At 52.0% G+C, this 16,702-nt stretch overlaps 1 protein-coding gene across 2 annotated transcripts in view; it reads right to left on the bottom strand.

Annotated features, from left to right (window-relative positions):
- Positions 1-16,702, bottom strand: part of MBOAT2 (membrane bound O-acyltransferase domain containing 2) — a 70,614-nt gene that overhangs the window by 8,584 nt on the left and 45,328 nt on the right. Inside the window, exons 4-10 of one of the 2 annotated variants that reach the window (XM_064146347.1) lie at positions 16,522-16,617; positions 12,727-12,782; positions 12,233-12,287; positions 10,522-10,705; positions 5,431-5,623; positions 3,304-3,407; positions 2,849-2,913 (exon numbers count right to left, since the gene is read on the bottom strand). In XM_064146347.1, the coding sequence (XP_064002417.1) occupies positions 2,849-2,913; positions 3,304-3,407; positions 5,431-5,623; positions 10,522-10,705; positions 12,233-12,287; positions 12,727-12,782; positions 16,522-16,617 (753 nt within the window). The remainder of the gene's footprint in view (positions 1-2,848; positions 2,914-3,303; positions 3,408-5,430; positions 5,624-10,521; positions 10,706-12,232; positions 12,288-12,726; positions 12,783-16,521; positions 16,618-16,702) is intronic. The other variant, XM_064146349.1, reaches the window with a different exon arrangement.

Raw genomic sequence — 16,702 nt, 5'->3', positions numbered from 1 at the left:
CCTGTTTCTGTGGTGGGAGGTGAGGTGGGCAAGACTGGCACTGTTTGCTTAGCAGATAGAGCATTAGAATCCAAAATAATCCTGCCAGGCTTGAGTGATATTCTGAAAGCCACAACAGAGTCATAGAATGGTTTTGGTTGCAAAAGCCCTCTGAGATAGCTAAGCTGAGGCAGCTGAGGGTGTGCAGCATGGAGAAGGCTCCAGGGGGAACCTCAGAGCTGCCTGCCAGTGCCTGAAGGGATCCTGCAGGAGGGCTGCAGAGGGACTTGTCCTGAGGGGATCTGAGACAGGCCAAGGAGGAATGGTTTGGAGCTGAGGCAGAGCAGAGTTAGAGTGGAGCTGAGCAAGAAGTTGTTGAGTGTGAGGGAGGTAAGAGTCTGGCCCAGGCTGCCCAGGGAGGCTGTGGCTGCCTCCTGCCTGGGGTGTTACAGGCCAGACTGGATGAGGCCTTGAGCAGCTGAGTCTGGCTGAGAGGTGTCCCTGGGCACGGTGGGGAGGCTGGAGCGGAAGAGCTCTCATTCTAGGAGTCTCAGGTTATCGACTCCAACTATTGACCTAACACCACTATGGTCATTATATCCTGTCCCAAAGTGCCACATCTACACACTTCTTGAACACCTGCACGGACAGTGACTCCACTAAGAAGGCAGAATGACTGTGAGCTCTAGGCCAGTGGCTGGACATGATGGTCTCAAAAGTCCCTTCCAATCCTAACAGGTCTACGATTCTATGAAGTCTAAAATTCTGAACATCTAATAAGAAGTGGCAGATGCAAACCATTCCTGTAGCTCTACTGCAAGCATGTGGCTGAGCATGACTATGAATCAACACCACAAAACACTGAGTATCAGCTCAGCATGAATCAACAGGGGATGGCTGCTGCAGACAGACAGAAAGTGATACCTGAGGGGAACCACAGCCAGGAACCCACTCAAGTCACTCAACTCTGCCTGTGACAAGCCAAGGAAAGACCTCGGAGGTCTTAGCTCAGTACTACACCCACTGCAAGGAGACTGGAAGGTCAAAGAGGTACCAGAAGAGAGCAACAAGAACCACAGAGGCACTGCAATCATGATCAAAGATAATGGAACGAGCTGGTTTCTGGGAAGGAAAATAGAATGGGCAGGGGGAGAAGGCCCATGACAGCTTCCCCAGCCAGGAAGCACTGCTGTGAGAGATGCTGCTGAGATCCACCACTGCTAACTGGCTGCTCTAACCTGGCTGTCTACTCTAACTTGGCTTACTGGCTGGCTGCTCTAACCTGGCTGGTCTGACTGCTCTAATCTGTCTGGGCTGGCTGTCTAGCTGACTGCTCTAACCTGGCTGGGCTGGCTGCTCTAACCTGGCTAACTGGCTGACTGCTCTAACCTGGCTGGCTGGGCTGACTGCTCTAACTTAGCTAACTGGCTGACTGCTCTAACCTGGCTGGGCTGGCTGACTGCTCTAACCTGGCTGGGCTGGTGCTCTAACCTGGTTAACTGGCTGGCAGCTCTAACCTGGCTGGGCTGACTGCTCTAACCTGGATGGGCTGGTGCTCTAACCTGGCTAACAGCTCTAACCTGGCTGGGCTGACTGCTCTAACCTGGCTAACTGGCTGACTGCTCTAACCTGGCTAACTGGCTGGCAGCTCTAACCTGGCTGGGCTGGCTGGCAGCTCTAACCTGGTTGGGCTGGTGCTCTAACCTGGCTGGGATGACTACTCTAGCCTGGCTAACTGCTCTAACCTGCATGCTTGGAGCAACAGCTCTTTGGAACTGCTGCAGTTTGTGACCCACACCAAATGCCCAGAACTTGCTTGTGGTCTGTAGGCTCCCTCAGTGTGTTTCCACAGGGAGGTGCTTTGAACACACTGAATCTGAGGGTTCAGTTTAGAGTGTCAGAAGAAATGCTGATGGCTGGTGAGGGAAGTGGCTACAATTTTGGGGACTTGTATAAATGGGAAGCAAGTGAGCTGTGCAAGGTGGATCTTCAAAGTCCTGTGCTGCTGGAGCACTGCAGCTGGCCCAAGACTTCTGACAGAGTTTCTAGAGCACTAGGCAAGGGCCACACTCCTAACCACTGTACAATCTTTTAGTGACAACAGAACTCAAGATAGCAGAGAATCAGGGAATGGATTGGGTTGGAAAAGCCCTTTGAGATTGATTCCAACCATCATCTAACTCTGCCGGGGCTGGGGCTAAACCATGACCCTCTGCACCACATCTCTGCCTCTTTGGAACACTTCTAGGGATAGGGATTCAGCCCACTAAGAGAGAAGCTCTAATCTCACAGAATCACAGAATGCATCAGGTTGGAAGGGATCCTGCAAGATCATCTTGTACAACCTCCCTGCAGTCAGCAGGGACATCATAGAATCATAGAATCAAACCATCCTGAGGAAGGGACTTCAAAGATCAGCCAATTCCAACCCCCTGCCATAGGCAGGCACACCTCCCACTAGAACAGCCTGCCCAAGGCCTCATCCAGCCTGGTTCTGAACACCTCCAGGGTGTTCATCCCCAGCTAGATCAGGTAGCTCAGAGCACCATCAAGCCTGACTTTGAATGTCTCCAGGGATGGGTTCTCCATCACATCTCTGGGCAACCTGCCCCAGTGTTCCACCACCCTCACTGTGCAGGACTTCCTCCTGATGTCCAACCTAAATCTGCCTTGCTCCAGTTTAAACCATTGCCCTGTGGTGTCACCAGGATGAGAGGCTCAAACTGGAGTCTCACAAGCAGAATGTCCCACACAGCTCCTAACAACTGATGGGCTGTGAGGCTGAGCTTTCAATGTCCAATTCTCTTCAGAGAAACACTTATCTAAGACAGTTCAGAGCAAAAGCAGCTTTCCTTGCAGAGATCAATACCTTTTCAGCCAAAGAGCTGTTTGGATATTCCAGTTATCAAGGAACATCTTGAAACTTGTGGAAAACTGTGAAGGAAAACAAACAAAACAACAAAAGCCAAAGGAATTATTTCTGTAATTGCAGAGTGTTAGGAAAGATCTCAAAGCTCTGACATGGACATGATGAAACCCCACAGCTTTGGTGATGAGTTCAGGAAGGTAATATTTAGTAAAGATAATTCCTGGGAAATACTCAGCCCCTTCTGGACACAAAATATTGCTCAGCTGCTTCCAACCACAAAGTATTTTGGATGTCAGCTGGCAAGCAGAAGATATTCAAACCAGGCTTTATTCCCAACCTTTTCCAAGGGTGTGAACATGACATTGCTGACCTGAACAGCCACTGTCTTGAGGAACACAATGTGTAGAAGTCCTTTAAATGATAAGCAACAAGCTCAGCAGGAGTGCCAAACCAACCTCTATCTGCTGGATCCTCAGGTTTGAGATGAGGTCCCAACGTGTAGCTCCAGTTTTGTCGTAGCCTCTGAAGCCAAACCCTGCTGCATTATTTATTGCATCTGCTGCAGTGAAACAAGAGCACAGACAGCAACTGTGAGCTGCACTGCACATGGCAGCTTGCTCAGAGGATTTATCATGTTTTAAAGGCTGCACATGAATCGTTTTAAACACTGAGGATGACTGTTGGAACTGGAACAGCAGAGAATCACCCCTGGGACACAGCAGTGCTCAAGTCCAAACACTGAGACAGAAGTGACAGGAGGAAGGGCAGCACTGCCCAGCTCACACTGCAGATGTCCTTTCTCTCCTGCCACCTACTCACACCTCCCTGGAGTAATCTGACAGAAGATCAAACTCACAGACTCACAGAATGAGTTGGGTTGGAAGGATCCTTAAAAATCCCTCATTTCCGACCCCCTGCCATGGGCAGGGACACCTCCCATCAGCCCAGCTGGCTCAAGGCCTCATCCAGCCTGGCCTTGAACACCTCCAGGGAGGGGCCATCCACAGCCTCCCTGGACAACCAGTGCCAGTGTCTCCCCATCCTCACTGTCAAGAACTTCTTCCTAATCTGCAGTCCCAGCAAGCAGAGCAAGTCCTTATCCCATTCAGCAGCATCTTTGTGACCACTCATTTGAAGTGATTCATTAACAGGTCTCTCTTTGCTTAGGTGTAAAGAGCAGCAATGCACAACTCAGCAGCACAACACCCAGGCAGCTGCTGAGGGAGCTCACATTCTCCTTGTACCATTAGAAGTTTAGATGAGGCAAGGCAGAAGGACAGAAGTCAAATAAAGCTTCTATCAAACTAAAAGCAGAGTTGGTATCATTGATCTCCTTCGGTGCTTCAGCAAAGGGCTGCTGGCTCTGCTCTGCTAGCAAGTCTGCAAGGAGAACCTCACCTGAATCACTCCAGGGACAAAAAATCCCACAAAGATTATTCCTTTTCCAGCTGTCTCCTGCTCTCCACACATGATGGTACTGGTGCATAAGAGCACAATATTCCAAAGCCCAGCCCAGCTGAAAGCTTTCATTCAGTGCCCAGGAGCGGAAGCAGCAGCTGTGAGTCACACTGCTCCGCCACGCTCCAGCTCTCTGCAGCCCTTTGTTGTCCTCCAAAGAGTTGTGACACAAACATGTAAAATTGGAGAGGAGAAAGCCAATGAACTCTGCTTTGGGAGCCACTTCCAAGATGGTAGCTTCCATAAATCCAGCACTTTGGGAGGAAAAAACCCAATACATGGAGCAGCAAACTACGGCAAGTGAAAGGCAAAATGTTCTTAAGCTGCACCTCCCATCCCGTGGCTGACATCAGTCACTGTGGCTGAGATCTGCTGCTCATCAGAACCTTCACAGACTGCACTGGTCTGGAAGGGAACCTCCAAGGGCATCTTGTCCAACGCCCCTGCACTCAGAAGGGACACCTCCCAACAGGGACACCCTGGGCATGCTGCTCAGGGTCACATCAAGTCTGACCTTGAATGTCTCCAGGAATGGGGCCTCAACCACAGCCTCAACCACATCCCTGGGTGACCTGTCTCAGTGTCTCACCACTCCACTGGGAAATGAAGACTAAAACTAAGTGTATCAAATTCCAAAACTATTGCTGCAAATCCAGGGATAGTGGCACAGGCTGCCCAGGGAGGCTGTGGATGACCCCTCCATGGAGGTGTTCAAGGCCAGGCTGGATGAGGCCTTGAGCAAGCTGGGCTGGTGTCCCTGCCCATCACAAGGGGGTTGGAACCGGAGGATCTCTGAGGTCCCTTCCAACCCAGCCCATTCTGGGAATCTCAACAGCACTGTGCTGGGCCTGCTGCTGGGTTTGGTCTCTCCACAAAGACACCACTCAGGCTCTGCACACAGCAGAGCTCAGTGCAGCACTGACTTGGAGGCTTTAAGAGGGCACTGCCACCTTGTACTGCACCCTCAGTCTGCAGCACCCAGATGAAGCTCCATGCACACCCTGCCTCATGCTCATGATGGAGGCTTCAAGAGGGCACTGCCACTTTGTCTGCACCCTCAGTCTGCAGCACCCAGCTGAAGCTCCATGCACACCCTGCCTCACGCTCGTGATGGATGCACTTACCTAAAGTCCATGCAAAGTAATACTTGGGTCTGGCAGCCATGAGAGACAAGTACAGGTAGAAACACCTTACAGGCCAGGAAGCTGTAGCTCTGAAGTGCTCATCAATGTTGTACTCCACAGGCAAAGTTTGGGTAATGGTCATGTGGAAGAGCAAAGAGAGTCCACAGATTAAGAGCTTCTGTGCCACGGCCATCTGAAAAGTCGAAGGTCGGAGACTTTGTGTCAAAACAAAGGCAAGTCAGAACCTTCCCTCCCTGAGCAGGTGTCAGCATAAGCCAGCAGTACATGCTACTCCCCTAGTAGAGCTAGTTTCAGGGTATGTGGGCTCAAGGAACAATATGGTCGTGAGGAAGTTGTGAGAAGCACTCTGGCAGACACAGCAAACCCAAACTAACTACAGAGAGCCTCTGAAAACCCTTCAGTAACAGCAGCACCTTCTGGAACCACAGAACCCTTTGGGAAGCACCTCCTGGAACCAGGGAACCCTTTTGGTTGGAAGAGACCTTCCAGATGATCAAGTTTTGCACCTCCCTTTTTGTTTACTTCTTGTGTGACTGATCAGCTGCTGAAGCAGGCTAAGCTGCCAAGCCACTGTCACACAAAGTGCACTGTCTAGGACAAGATGAACACAGTTGCTGCAGACATTCAAGCCATGGCAAAGCTTGAGCTCATTTTGGTCCTCTTTGGCATGATGCAGGTGTTCCAACTGCTGCCCAGCTCAAGCCATCACCCATCTCTGGGAGATGACTGCAACACCTCACTTCTGAACCAACTAGCAGAGACATTAGGAAGAAGTCTGAGGCACTAGGAAGAAGTTTGAGACATTAGGAAGAAATTAGAAAGGCAAGACAATGGTGCAGGCTGCTCAGAGAAGCTGTGGAAGCCTCATGCCTGGTGGTATTCAAGGCCAGGCTGGATGAGGCCTTGAGCACCCTGGACTAGTGGGAGGTGTCCCTTCCAGAGGCAGGGGTTGGAATTGGGTGGTCTTTAAGGTGCCTTCTAACTGAAGTTATTCCATGCCCTGGGACTTAACTGCTGAGCTTCCAGCCCAAACAGCTCTGTCCTCTACAGACCATTTTCCAGCCACAGCCATGGAGCTCTAAGGGGTCAAACAAGATGCCCACACAGATTTGAAAGATGTTGTTCAGGTAGGGTCTGGACTCAGATGCCCTCAAAACCCAGCTCTGCTACAATCACTACACTGAAGAGCATGGAACTTAAGGAAGACATTTCTAAGCTGCTGTGCTAGGAGAGAGAGAGCAGGAACACACAGCATGGACTCCTTCCAGTCACTGCTCTGATGTCAGCACAAGGGCAGGTGCCACCTTCTCTGCAAGGTCCCCCAGGAACACACTGGCCAAGCACCTACACAACAGGGTTTCAGAACTACTTCATATAGCTTTAGTCTGGAGCAGAGGAGGCTGAGGGCAGAGCTCATTGCTCTCTGCAGCTCCCTGAGAGGAGGCTGCAGTGAGGGGGGGTTGGGCTCTGCTGCCTAGGCTCAGGTGATAGCAGGAGAGGAGATGGCCTGGGATGGTGCCAGGGAAGGGTTAGGCTGGAGAGGAGGATAAATGTCTTTGGTACAAGAGTGGTGAGGGACTGGCACTATCTGCCCAGGGAGGTGGTGGAGTCCCCATGCCTGGAGGTGATCCAGAGCCATGTGGCCATGGCACTTGTGGCCATGGTGGTGCTGGGCTGGTGTTGGACTGGCTGCTCTCAGAGGCCTTTTCCAACCCACACAGAGAAGACACAATTTTTCTGTAAGGGTTGTGGCTTAAGCCCTTGGAAATCCAAGGCTGCTGTGTTGGAACAGTGACTGTCACTTCCAAGTGCTTTTCCTTTTTCCCAGGACAACTGGACAGCTCTCATTTCAGCAGCTAAAGAGGGACATGCAGCTATAGTAGCAGAGCTGCTCAGCCACAATGTCAGCTTGGAGCACCGGGATCTGGTGAGTGCTGTCTTCTCTTGTGCTGAGTGTCTCATCCTGAAAGTGCTTAAGGCCAGGCTGCATGAGGCCTTGAGCAACCTGGTCTTAGTGGGAGGTGTCTCTGCCCGTGGCAGGGTGCTGGGAACTGGATGCTCTTCAAAGTCCCTTCTAACCCAACCCCTGATGCCATGCAGACAAGATTTCAGCAAGAGGTTTGACTTTAAAAGCCACCCCCTGGGTCAAAGCACTGCCAAGTATTTCCCTGTGCTCTTGGGAACAGTTCTCTGACTGTGACCTTCCTCCTCCCTCACAGGTTGTTGTTCTGTGGCACCCTGCTCTCTGGGCACTCCTGCATCTCCTTCCAGCATCCCAAGACAGCAGCACTTCTGTACCATCTCCTCCTCCAGCTCACTGATAAAAGACATGAACTCTGATACTGAGAAAGGTGCTCATGCCCTTATCAATGCCTCCCAGACAACAGAAGCACAGGTTAGTAAACTGCAGCCTGAGGCTTCTTTACAGCACTCAACTCTGAAGACATCTGCACCAAAAGGAGGCCAATTGGATCCTGGGGTGTATTAAGCAGAGTGTGTCCAGCAGATCAGGGGAGGTTCTCCTTCTCCTCCACTCTGCCCTGGTGAGACTTCATCTTGAATACTGCCTTCAGTTTTGGGCTCCCCAGGCTAAGAGGGACAGGGATCTGCTGGAGAGGGTCCAGTGGAGGGCTACACGGTTGATGAGGGGACAGGAGCACTGCCTGATAAGAGGCTGAGTGACCTGAGGCTGCTTATTCTGGAGAAGACTGAGAGGGGATTTAATCAGTGTCTATAACTATCTTAGGGCTGGGGGTCAGCAGTGGGGGGACAGGCTCTGCTCACTGCTCCCTGGGGTAGGACAAGGAGCAATGGATGGAAGCTGCAGCACAGGAGGTTCCAGCTCAACACAAGGAGGAACTTTCTTACTGTAAGGGTCCCAGAGTACTGGCACAGGCTGCCCTGAGAGGCTGTGGAGTCTCCTTTTCTGGAGACTTTCCAGGCCTGTCTGGATGTGTTCCTGTGTGCCCTGAGCTAGACTGTGTGGTCCTGCTCTGGCAGGGAGGTTGGACTGGATGATCAACTTTGGTCCCTTCCAACCCCTGACATCCTGTGAGCCTGTGAAAATCAAGTCCTCACCTGACACCAAATCAATTCATTGTTCAGTGACCTACAGAAATGCATCTGGAAAAAGTGGACTTCCATTTCTTCAACTAACCTAATTATTGATAGCAGCCTCTCTGCCGAGGCAGGACTGGGTAACCTCTGGACTGCACAGCCCAGGAGGATTGCTCAGTCTTCACAAGTCTGAAACCATACATTTCAAAGTGTAATTTCACTCACTCTGAAGTTCTCAGCATTCCCAGAGAAGTCTGTTCAGGAATGAAGAGGCCATGATGACACCACAGAAACCATAGTTTATATTGCCAGTGTTGGCAGGGACCTCAGAGCTCATTCACTCCAACCTCCCCACCATGCCCAGGGACACCTCTCAGCCAGACTCAGCTGCTCAAGGCCTCAGCCAGTCTGGCCTGTAACACCCCAGGCAGGAGGCAGCCACAGCCTCCCTGGGCAGCCTGGGCCAGAGTCTCACCACCCTCACACTCAACAACTTCTTGCTCAGCTCCACTCTAACCCTGCTCTGCCTCAGCTCCAAACCATTCCCCCTTGGCCTGACTCAGACCCCCTTAGCACAAGTCCCTCTGCAGCCTTCCTGCAGGATCCCTTCAGGCACTGGCAGGCAGCTCTGAGGTTCCCCCTGGAGCCTTCTCCATGCTGCACACTCTCAGCTGCCTCAGCCTAGCTATCTCAGAGGGCTTTTGCAACCAAAACCATTCTATGACTCTGTTGTGGCTTTCAGAATATCACTCAAGCCTGGCAGCATCAGCTGGGCACACTTGGAGAAAAAAAGCCAATGTGGTCAAGACTGGGAAGGGAAACAGTCCTTAAAGCCAGTGCCAGGACTAAAACATTTATACCTAAATTAGATGGGGATATAGTTAGATTGAAAGCCAGGCTGCCCAGGGAGGTGGTGCAGTCCCCATGCCTGGAGGTGCTCCAGCACCATGTCGCCATGGCACTTGGGGCCATGGTTTGGTGGCCATGGTGGTGCTGGCTTGGTGTTGCACTGGGTGATCTTAGAGGCCTTTCCCAGCCTAAACCACTCTCCCATTCTGTCTGCTTTGAAGGAAATATGCCAACTGTGCATTCCAAGATGGTTTTTTACCATATGACCTTGTTAGGAAGCTCCACTTTGTATGCTGTGATCCACCAGGTGAAGGTAGCAGAGCCCTGGAGCAGGCTGCCCAGAAGGGTTATGAAGTCTCCTTCTCTTGAGAGCTTTCAAGCCCCATCTAGATATGTTCCTGTGTACCCTGCCCTGGCAGTGAGGTTGGACTGGATGATCTTCAGAGATCACTTCCAAACCCTAACACTCTGTGACAAGAAACAGACTGAAAGCCAAAATTATTTAACTTCTGGAGTAGAGAATTGGACTGTGGGTGACTGGACTCAGAAAGCCACAGAATGCATTGAGCTGGAAGAGACCCTCAAAGGTCATGCTGACCAACCCCCTGCAGTCAGCAGGGACATCTGCAACAAGAGCAAGTTGGTCAGAGCTGCATCCAGCCTGGCCTTGAACACCTCCCTGGGCAACCTGTGCCAGGGTCTCCTCACCCTCACTCTCTGTGCTCCACAACCTCCCTGGGCAGCCTGTGCCAGTGTCTCCTCATCCTCACTCTCTGTGCTCCACAACCTCCCTGGGCAGCCTGTGCCAGTGTCTCACCACCCTCACTTCTTCCTAACATCCAGTTTCAATCTCCTCTCTGCCAGTTTAAATCCATTCCTCCTCCTCCTGTCATTACAAGACCTTGTCCAATAGTCTCTCCCCAGCCTGTCCCATTTCAGTTTCAAGCTGCTGTTCCTTATCCCATGCAGCATCCTCTACGCCTCTCTACCGCCTAGCTCAGCCTGGGCACGGCTGGTTCAGCCTGGAAATGCGATGCCAGTCCCTGGGCACGGCTTCTAAGCAGAGCTCTGAGGCTATGGCTGCGAGTGAGGGGTGCCAAGCAAAGTTCTGCCGCAAGGAGCAGCAGCAGCAGCAGCGACGGCGGCGGCAGGGATGCAGCTTACGTTGGGGGAGGGCTCCGTTTGCTCGCACTTTGAGTCTTCCTTCCCGTTGGCTGCCGGCTGTGGCGGTTGGTATGATCTGCCTTCAATGAAAGTAATATAGTCTTTGTAAGAGCATAACGGGCCTGCCAGGATACCCATGAAATTACAGTTGTAACTTAAATACTCCAGTAGACTTGGCATGCGTCTGCAATTCAAAGACAAGCAACTGGTGAGATGGGGATTGTGGAAGCTGCGCACAAAGTCCCCGCAGCAGGGACACTCAAATCCACCTAACCGCATTCAAACCGCCTCTAGGGAGCCCTCTGCCTGCTTTCCTAACACACTTCGTGCTAGGGGGTTTGGTGAAACTCATGCTGAGCCTGACAGGCTGCAGGAGAGCTGGGGAAGGGCTTCCGGCAAGGGCTGGCAGTGCCAGGACAAGGGCAATGGCTGGGGAGGAGGAAGAAGTTCTGACAGTGAGGATGAGGAGACTCTGGCACAGGTTGCCCAGGGAGGCTGTGGAGCACAGAAGCACAGAATGTGATCTTTGATCCCATTCTGTGATTCTGTGTTCCACCACCTCCCTAGAGGTGCTCAAGGCCAGGTTGGATGTCTCACCACCCTCACTTGTACCTAACATCCAGTTTCAATACCCCCTCTGGATGTTAGGAAGAAGTTCTTTGCAGTGAGGGTGGTGAGACACTGGCACAGGTTGCCCAGGGAGGTTGTGATCTTTGATCTCATTCTGTGCTTCTGTGCTCCACAACCTCCCTGGAGGTGCTCAAGGCCAGACTGGATGAGCCCTTGAGTAACCTGGGCTAATGGGAGGCTCTCCTGACCACAGCAGGGCATTGCAAGTGGATGAGCTTTGAGGTCCCTTCCATCCCAACCCATTCTGTGATTTGATGACTTTCAAGACAGATCTCCTGAACTCTGGTCACAGAATCACAGAATGGGTTAGGTTGGAAGAGACTTCTGAAGAGTGAGCCCAACCCCTACTGCCAGAGCAGGGGTACCCAGGGCAGGCCACACAGCAACACATCCAAGTGGGGCTTGAAGGTCTCCAGAGAAGGAGACTCCACAGCCTCTCTGGGCAGCCTGCTCCAGGCCTCCAGCACCCTCACACCAAAGAAGTTTCTCCTCACGTTGAGGTGGCACCTCCTGGGTTCCAGCTTGTATCTGCTTCCCCTTGTCCTGTCACAGGGCACCACTGCCAAGGGACTGGCTCCTGTTACCCTTTCCCCCCTCAAGAAGTGCAGCAGTCCCCAAAGGTCTGTGCTAAGTGGCAGCAGTTCCCAGGAAGAAGAGGTCTGTGAGGCAGGACTGCCCTGGGCAGCACCAGCTGCTGTGTGCCCAGCTCTTGGGTAGAGGAAGGCAGGAGAGGGAAGATGAAGGCTGCAAGCCAGAATTAACCTGGCACAAACCAGAATCAACCTGGTTCTTCACCAGCTCCTTTCTGCCTGCACTTCAGGCTCCCAAGCCTGTCTGCTGTGCCCTGCACTGCCTATCACTGGGAATGTTCTCCTTAAGGAAGCACAAAGCCTACTGGCAATGGCAGTGTGGAGGAGAAGAGTTCTGAACGCAGCTGCCAAGAGGAAGAGCATGGAGCTGTTTGCAGCAGCTTCAGTCCCTATCTGCACTGTCAACTCCAGCAACTCCACAGAGCATGAACGAAGCACAGAATCCTCTCTCCACCCCCACAGCTGGCCTCAAGAGCTGTCCCAAAGCCTACCTTACAGCCAAGCACCTCTGGGAGGGAGTCAAATCTTCATTTCTCCGACACATCCCTAGGGAAGGGGACAGGAAAAAGGGGAAATAAAGACAAGTGAAACCCTCACACACTACTTAGTGGTTTCTTTACTCAGCAGAGCAGGCCTCATGCTGCAAGGTCATTTCTGACGTGCTCAAGTAATTTCAGAGGTATTCTGTCATAGCATTCTCCTTTGGGTGAGGCCTGGAGCAGCCTGGGCTGGTGGGAGGTGTCCCTGCCCATGGCAAGGGGGTTGGAACTGGATGATTCTTAAGGTCCCTTCAACCCCAACCCATTTTATGACTCTATGGTTTCTTGGTACTTCCAGCAGCAAGCCTCAGAAGAAGGAACTGAGCCACAAACCCACATCTTGTCCTAACACAGAAGCTGGACTGAAGCAGCCTCACTGACTCCTGGCTCACTTTCCTTAAGCTCCTTCTGTAGGGAACATTAAAGACAGTTGAGAGCAATCTCACCATCATGAATCTCAAATGCCAGACTGGTGATCTTCTGGGTAATGATCATCATTGGGCTGGGGAAAAAAAACAAACAAACCAAAGGAAAGAATCATTTAAAAGAAAGCTCAGGACTTTCTTTCATATGTAAAGAGCAGAGAAAAGTTCAGGCTCAGCCAAGCTGAATTCGGTATCAGGAAGAAATTCTTGACAGTGAGGGTGGAGAGACACTGGAACAGGCTGCCCAAGAAGGCTGTGGATGTCATGGAATCAGCCAGGTTGGAAGAGAACTCCAAGCTTATGCAGTCCAACCTAGCACCCAGCCCTAGCCAATCAACCAGGTGTTCAAGGGGAGGCTGGGTGAGACCTTGAGCAGCCTGGGCTGGTGGAGGTGTCCCTGCCCATGGCAGGGGTTGGAACTGGATGAGCTTTTAAGGTCCCTTCCAGCCATTCTGTGAACTCTGTGAATCACAGCTGGGAGGTTTCCAATGGAAGGAGATAGCAAATCTGGTTTTGGAGCTCAAACCATTACAGGGGAAGGAAATGAATTAATTCCTTAGATAGCAGATTTGCTAGCCCCTGGCTTTCACCAGCAGCCAGAAGGATTCACACTCAGCATCTACTAACAGAGTTTGGGGTTTTGGGTTGGGTTTGGTTGCTTTGGGGGCTTTTTGGTTGGGTTGCTTGGAGGGGGGGTCATTTGCTTTAGGATTCTTTTGGTTTGGGGTCTTTGTGTGGGGTGTTTGTTTGGGGGGAGTTGCTTGGATGTGGGGGGGTTGTGTGTGGGGGTGTGTTGGGGTTTTCTCTGTGGGAGACTTTTTGGGTAGTTCTTGGTTGGTTGGGTTGCATGTTTGTTTTGGGGGTTGGTTCTCTGCTTTTCCTCTCTCCAGTGAGCAGAGTAAAGAAGGAAGGGCAGGCAGAGCAACTACTTGCCTTGTAAATTACAGCAGCAGTTAAAGGACAAGAAAAACATCCTGAAGCTGAAGAGTGTTGCAAAGAATTTTGATACTCGGACCACTTCCACTTGCACCTGGGCCCTGTGCTTGCCTTTGCCACCTTGCACTATTATTTCCTCCAAGCAAACACATCCAGCAACACAGAACTCCCACCTGGAGTACTGCATCCAGTTCTGGAGCCCCTGGGACAAGAGGGATGTGGAGATGCTGGAGCATATCCAGAGAAGGGCCACGAGGGTGCTCAGAGGGCTGCAGCAGCTCTGCTGTGAGCACAGACTGAAAGAGTTGGGGCTGTGCAGTCTGCAGAAGAGGAGGCTCCCAGGTGACCTTCTTGTGGCCTGCCAGGATCTGAAGTGGGCTAAAAAAAATCTGGGGAGGGACTTTTTAGGCTGTCAGGGAGTGACAGGACTGGGGGGAACAGAGCAGAGCTGGAGGTGAGGAGATTCAGAGTGGATGTGAAGAGGAAGTTGTTGAGCAGGAGAGTGGTGAGAGGCTGGAATGGGTTGCCCAGGGAGGTGGTTGAGGCCCCATGGCTGGAGGTGTTTAAGGCCAGGCTGGATGAGGCTGTGGGCAGCCTGCTCTAGGGTAGGGTGTCCCTGGGCATGGCAGGGGGGTTGGAATTGGCTAATCCTTGTGGTCCCTTCCAACCTGACTGGTTCTATGATTCTATGCCCAGCAGAATGATGCTGGCTCCAACAGAGTTTCATTTGGTGAGGACTGGGGACACTGGAGTGGATCTTAAACTCCCCAGGAGCTGCTTCTGCCTGTCTGTGCAGGGCAGCTTCATAATCATCTGTTGCTGAATGGGTTCTTAGGCAACCTGGGCTAGTGGGAGGTGTCCCTGCCCATGGCAGGATGATCCCAAAGGCCCCTTCTGACCAAAAGCATCCCAGCAGTCCGTGAATTGTATCCTCCTTGTTGTGTCCAAGATTTTCTGCCTGCTGTAAACCACAGCACTGCTGACCCTTAACTAACTGGGGGAATGAGTGGACAGGGGAGAGCACAAAGCAACCTAACGGAATTTATCAGAGTTTAGGAATTTAATCTCAAGATCAGACCTCAAAAATACATCAGGGACTGTACTTGTCTGATTGTAGACAAAAATACCCACAACCATCCCTCTGCAGGATGGGCATAGCTTCTTTCAAGTCTTTTGGCTGCATTTGGCCTCTTTACACCCTTTAAACTGGCTCAGAAAACCAAACCCAAGAGCTACCACATCCCTGTCCCTGACAGGCCCAGAGCAGTGTTTTGGCCCCAAAAGGCAAGGTCAGCTTTTAGGTTCTATTTATTTCCAAGCACACATTTTCAGCCCTCAAAGTGCAAGCACTTGGGTTTAGCCTCAGTGCCCCAAACCCCTGGTGCCAAGCACTGAAGTGGCTTTCAAGGGGCAGCCAGGACTAAGAGGCTGGGCAATGCCTGCTATCTCCTTGCAGCCTCTGAGCTGCCTGATGCTGGCAGGGGTCCCCAGCTGGCTCTGAACAGAAGGGCTTTGCCTTCTGGAGGTGGACATCCAGCAGCATGGATGGTGCCTGGGGGAAGGCTGCAGCCAAGGAGGAGCTCAGTCAGAGCCTGGGCTGATCCTAGCTGAAGCACCTCTCAGTGCCACCCCCACAGACCCTGGCATTCTTTCCCTTCTCAGGCAGCTATGCCACCACCTTCTGAGACTTGGCTGAGCAGCAGCAAGCCAGAGATTAAAAGAGGAAGAGCCCTTCCTGGAACAGCAGGGCTGTGAACCAGGATTTTAACAACCCGTTTTAGCTGCTGGCAGAAAGGCAAAGGAGGTGGAGGGAAGCTTCCTGGCAGCTGAGATCTGCAAGTACTGAAGCCAGGACAGCCAATTGCTCCTCCAGCCTGAGGCCTCCTGGGCTTCCTCTGCTGCCAGCACACTGACACCTTGCTTCAGGCTACCTGCAGATCCTCTGGGCCTGGGCACCTCAGGTGGGCATGGCCTGCTAGGAGCAACGGCTGGGCACAGGCATCCAGAACTCTTTCAGGGTTGACCACCATGGGAATCCATGGCAACATCTCTGGAAGACCTGGCTGCTGGGGAGGGTTCCACAGCTGCTCAGCCAACTTTGGTTATTTCTTTGAGCTCATTTCTTCCCTTGGAACTCCAGAAGATGCCCAGGGAGGTGGAGTCTCCATCCCTGCAGGTGTTCAAGAATGGTGTGGACACGGCACTTGGTTTAGTGGCCATGGGGGTGTTGGGTTGATGACTGGACTCAACCTTAAAGGTCTTTTCTAACCTTACTGATTCTAAGCTTCCATAAAACCCTTTGGCTCCAGCCTAGCTGTTGAGGACTATTTGCCTGTCCACAGCAACAGGTGAGAAGCACAAGGCTAAGGTGCACCAACACAGCTCACACTGGAGCACAGAGCCTGCTGCCATCCAGAGCACTCTGCAATCTCAGGTTTTTGATAGAGCAGAAACAAACACCTGCACCTCTGGACTGCAAAACACCTGCAGGAGCAATGGTTTAAACTGAAGCAAGGCAGAATTAGGCTGGACATCAGGAGGAAGTTCTGCACAGTAAGGGTGTAGAGAGACTGGCACAGGCTGCCCAGGGAGGTGGTTGAAGCTACATCCCTGGAGACATTCACAGCCAGATTAGATGGGGCCCTGAGCAAGCTGCCGTAGGTGGAGGTGTTCCTGCTGAGTGCAGGGTCTGGACAAGATGAGCTTAGAGAGTCTCTTCCAGCCAGGTGCACTCTGTGATGCTCCTTTAAATTAACAAAAGCACCCCCACAGGAGCAGAAGTGAGTTATGGCTACTGGATCTGCAGCACCAAGAAGGGTTTCTTTAGACAGTGACAGGTCCCCTCAGAGGACAGACTGGAGAGCTGCTCTGGCTCCTTACCCTGAAAAGTCAGCAGAATACTGCCCATAGTCAAAGATATAGACTCTGGTGATTTGGCACACGGTGAGGTATCCCAGAGCAAAGACAAAGCAGTACCTGCAAGGGAAAAGGAAACAAGCATCAAAGTGAGACCCAGCAAAGCCATCACCACTTCTCCCCTGACTGAACTGCCTTGCACACA

This window comes from Pogoniulus pusillus, chromosome 7 (assembly GCF_015220805.1).
Source record: "Pogoniulus pusillus isolate bPogPus1 chromosome 7, bPogPus1.pri, whole genome shotgun sequence".
NCBI classification, from domain to species: domain Eukaryota; kingdom Metazoa; phylum Chordata; class Aves; order Piciformes; family Lybiidae; genus Pogoniulus; species Pogoniulus pusillus.
This window is presented reverse-complemented; position numbering and strand designations above follow the sequence as displayed.